The sequence below is a fragment of the Bison bison genome, unplaced genomic scaffold (assembly GCF_000754665.1).
Source record: "Bison bison bison isolate TAMUID 2011002044 unplaced genomic scaffold, Bison_UMD1.0 scf7180017845599, whole genome shotgun sequence".
NCBI lineage: Eukaryota > Metazoa > Chordata > Mammalia > Artiodactyla > Bovidae > Bison > Bison bison.
In genome coordinates this window covers 18,834-22,515 of record NW_011476172.1, presented here as the reverse complement: position 1 = coordinate 22,515, position 3,682 = coordinate 18,834, and the positions used below count along the sequence as shown (strand labels likewise).

The 3,682-nt window shown below is 63.6% G+C and overlaps 2 protein-coding genes across 2 annotated transcripts in view; one reads left to right on the top strand and one right to left on the bottom strand.

The window, feature by feature from the left end:
* Positions 1-1,721, top strand: part of IRF7 (interferon regulatory factor 7) — a gene marked incomplete at its 5' end in the record, with an annotated part of 2,120 nt that extends 399 nt beyond the window's left edge. The window contains 5 exons of the mRNA XM_010836029.1: positions 81-139; positions 236-413; positions 716-1,243; positions 1,316-1,434; positions 1,508-1,721. Of these exons, the coding sequence (XP_010834331.1) occupies positions 81-139; positions 236-413; positions 716-1,243; positions 1,316-1,434; positions 1,508-1,675 (1,052 nt within the window). The remainder of the gene's footprint in view (positions 1-80; positions 140-235; positions 414-715; positions 1,244-1,315; positions 1,435-1,507) is intronic.
* A 565-nt stretch (positions 1,722-2,286) lies between these two features.
* Positions 2,287-3,682, bottom strand: part of PHRF1 (PHD and ring finger domains 1) — a 20,213-nt gene continuing 18,817 nt past the window's right edge. Inside the window, 5 exon segments of the mRNA XM_010836015.1 lie at positions 2,287-2,617; positions 2,995-3,021; positions 3,023-3,124; positions 3,206-3,475; positions 3,659-3,679. Coding sequence (XP_010834317.1) covers positions 2,474-2,617; positions 2,995-3,021; positions 3,023-3,124; positions 3,206-3,475; positions 3,659-3,679 — 564 coding nt within the window. The 3' untranslated portion in view covers positions 2,287-2,473.

Here is a 3,682-nt window from a genome sequence, read left to right as displayed (position 1 = left end):
CAGCGCAGCCCAGCTTCCGGGACCAAGGGGGCGTTGACATCCCTCACTTCAGCGTTTCCCCAACCCTAATTCTCCCTCAGAAGGCCTAGGCTTTGACCAGGGGGAGGACGAGGCCCTAGAAGATGCCCCACCTGCAAGGGTAAGGCCCCTGTGCACTCTTGCATCCTGGGTCGAGGCTGCTCCCTCCCTGGGCCTGGGGGCAGCTCATTTATGCTGGCGCTGTCCTCTTCTGCAGGGTGGCCTCCTGGGGCCCTGCCTGGCAGCAGATACTGGTGAGAGCCTGGGGCACCGGCTGAACCCTGAACCCTGCCCCCCAAGCCTAGCTGGAGATGCCGGGGACCTCTTGATCCAGGCGCTGCAGCAGAGCTGCTTGGAGGACCATCTGCTGGATCTGACCCCCCCAGAGGCTCCTGGTGAGGGCCTCTTGCAGGGGGTGGGGAGTGCTCCACCCTGCAGGGACAGGCAAGACAGCAGAGTGCCTGGAGAGAGAGAGGGTGGCCCAGGGGAGGGGGTGCTTGGCAGGGATGGTGCTGGTCACAGCTGGGCCAGTATAGCTGGGCCTCTGCAGGGCCAGAGCCCTCTGCTTGGGAGCTGTACTTGCCACAGAGAAGGTGGTGCCTCCAGCCTCAGGCCACAGTCCCAGGAGCCAGGGAACGTGTGGGAAAGGGAGGACCTGGGGGCCCAGGTGTCACCTCAGGCTTCTCTTCCTTTCCAGATGCAGGCCCACCCCCAGAGCCCTGGCAGCCCCTAGAGGCAGAGCCCCACATGGGAGCCTCTGCCAGTGCCTGCACGCCAATGGCAGGGGGGCCGCCCCTGGCTGGCCCTGGCTACTCACAGCTTGGTTTGCAGCCGGAGCCCAGCCTAGGGGCCCTGGACTTGAGCATCCTGTATAAAGGCCGAACCGTGCTGCAGGAGGTGGTGGGGCGTCCACGCTGCGTGCTGCTGTACGGCCCTTCTGCTGTAGCTGGAGGGGCTCCAGCGCCGCAGCAGGTAGTCTTCCCCAGCCCTGCCGGGCTGCCCGACCAGAAGCAGCTCCACTACACGGAGAAGCTGCTGCAGCATGTGGCTCCTGGCCTGCAGCTGGAGCTCCGGGGGCCGTGGCTGTGGGCCCGGCGCCTGGGCAAGTGCAAAGTCTACTGGGAGGTGGGGGGGCCCCTGGGCTCAGCCAGCACCTCCAGCCCCGCTCGCCTGCTGCCCCGGGACTGTGACACGCCCATCTTTGACTTCGGCACCTTCTTCCAAGGTCAGTGACGCACCTGCCTTGGGGCTCTGGGCCCTCTGTGCCCCGCCCCCTCACCAGAGCCCTGTTCCATAGAACTGGTGGAGTTCCGGGCCCAGCAGCGCCGCGGCTCCCCGCACTTCACCATCTACTTGGGCTTCGGGCAGGACCTATCAGTGGGGAGGCCCAAGGAGAAGAGCCTGGTCCTGGTGAAGGTGAGGGGCCAGGTCCCAGGGAGGGGGAGGCTGCACACAGCCCCCACCTGGCCTGACAGCACCCTCCCCGCAGCTGGAGCCGTGGCTGTGCCGGGCGTACCTGGAGGCTGTGCAACGCGAAGGTGTGTCCTCCCTGGACAGTGGCAGCCTCAGCCTCTGCCTCTCCAGCTCTAACAGCCTCTACGAAGACCTGGAGCACTTCCTGGAGCACTTCCTGATGGAGGTGGAACAGGCTGCCTAAGCCAGACCCCCGACCCCTTCCAATCCAATAAAAAGATCTAAGGGGACTTCGCTGGCGGTCCAGTGGTTAAGACTGCATACTTCCAATGCAGGGCACACAGGTTCAGTCCCTGGCTGGGGAACTAAGATCCTACATGCCACACAGCTTGGCTAAGAAACAAAAGAAAAAGCTTCTAAGAACCATGCCAGTGTCCACTGGGGGCAGGCTTGGAGCTCGGGCTCTGGAGGGGCATCGTGGATTCAGCGGATCACACTGTGGGCCCTGCCCCCACAGGCCCCTGTGCACGCCCCTTCCCTCTTCTACTTCACAGTGAGAGCTCTGGCCACGCTTTAGAGCCAACAAACTGCTGGGAGTGCACAGACGTCCCCCTGTGCCAGAGAGGCAGCCCTTGGGTCCCTCTGCTGTGAACGAGGACTCCGTCTGCTTTGCCCAAGGCCTGTTTCTGGCCAGTGGGAACTGCCAACAGGGTGCCACCTGGGAGGTGGGGAGCCAAGTATACACCTGAGCAACTATCTTGTCTGTGAAACACAAGGGAGCAGAAGGCTCACTAGGGGTGAAGTGCCCACCCGGGCCCACGCTTTCTCACCACCTTTCAAGTACTGAGCCAATCAGACATTTCTAAAGAGAATCCATTTTTGATAAATTAGAACACAGTGGGAACAGTGTGTATCTATAATATACATATAAAAAAGTCCAGTTTCAAACTATGAGCAAAGCAGGTGCACAGACCACGTGTGATCACAGGAACCCTGAAAACGGGAGGGCGGGGTGTGTCCGGTGTTCTGCTCCCGCCGCTCCTCAGCCCTCGGCGCTCTGGGCGGGCGGCTCCTCGCCGGCCTCGGCCCGCCGGTGTCTGCGCATGTGCCGGTACTTGTCCACGTAGGCCTTCACCAGGTTGCCCACCTTCACGGGGTTGATCTCCCCGCTCTTGCTGTGGCAAATCTGGGGGAGGGGGAACAGTGACCCAGACATCCCTCTGCTCCCCACATGGTCATGGATCATGGGGACCAGGCCCTGGGGACCCTGTGAGGGGCAGCGGGCAGGCCGACGTGCGTCTACCTGCTCTGCCCACCACAGGGTGGCTGACAGCCCTCCTCAAGCAATCTGACATGTCCGCCTCTAGGGGTCTCTTTTTCCTAGCCGTGAGTGGGGTTAAACGTAGTGTTGCTCAACCTCTTTAACAACCGCTCACAAACAGCAGCCTTTACACCCCAAACACCTAAGTGGCCGGCTACAGCGAGGGGGTGTGGGGTGTGGCCACGCAGCCCAAGGCTCACAGGCCCCGCCCACCCAGCCCAAGGCGCACAGGCCCCGCCCACCTTCTGCACCGCCTTGCGCAGGATGTCCCTTATACTCCTCCTTGGTCACCTCCCTCTTCTGGTAGAAGGGCTTGATGGCCAGCTTCACCTCCTCCACGGCCCGCTCCTGCACGTGCAGCTTCTTCATGTACTGGGGGCAAGGACACCGGTGAGGGCTCGGCACCGGGCTACCGGCCCGCGCCTGCCCCTGGAGGAGGAGCAGGGGTCTCACCTCCTCATTCTTGGCCTTCTCTGGGGTCGGCCTGGGGGGAGCCGTCCTCTCCTCAGAGTTGTTGGCAGCAGTGGTGGCGGCAGCGTGGCCAGCTGGCTCTGAGGCTGCAGTCGGGGTGGTGGACACTGGGGCCATGCTCTGGGCCGCCCCGCAGCCCGGGAGGGGCAGGCTCCCCTGGAGGAGGAACTGGACCGCGGGCTGGCTGATAGGTGCATAAGGCGGGATGCCCGATGGCAGGGCTGGGCCGGGGGGCAGGCTGGGGCTCTGTACCTGGGCGAGAACACAGCCTGCTCGGCCTCTGCACACTCACTACCCCGTGCCCCCAACCCCACTTCTGAACCCTAAGAGCCCAGGCAGCAAGGGCTGGTGCATGCGGCTCTCAGACCCAACCCAGCCCAGCCCAGCCCACATAGCCTGGGTGCAAGGCCACATCCCTCCAGCCCAGGGGCCCACCTGAGAGGGGTCAGTGTAGGGGAA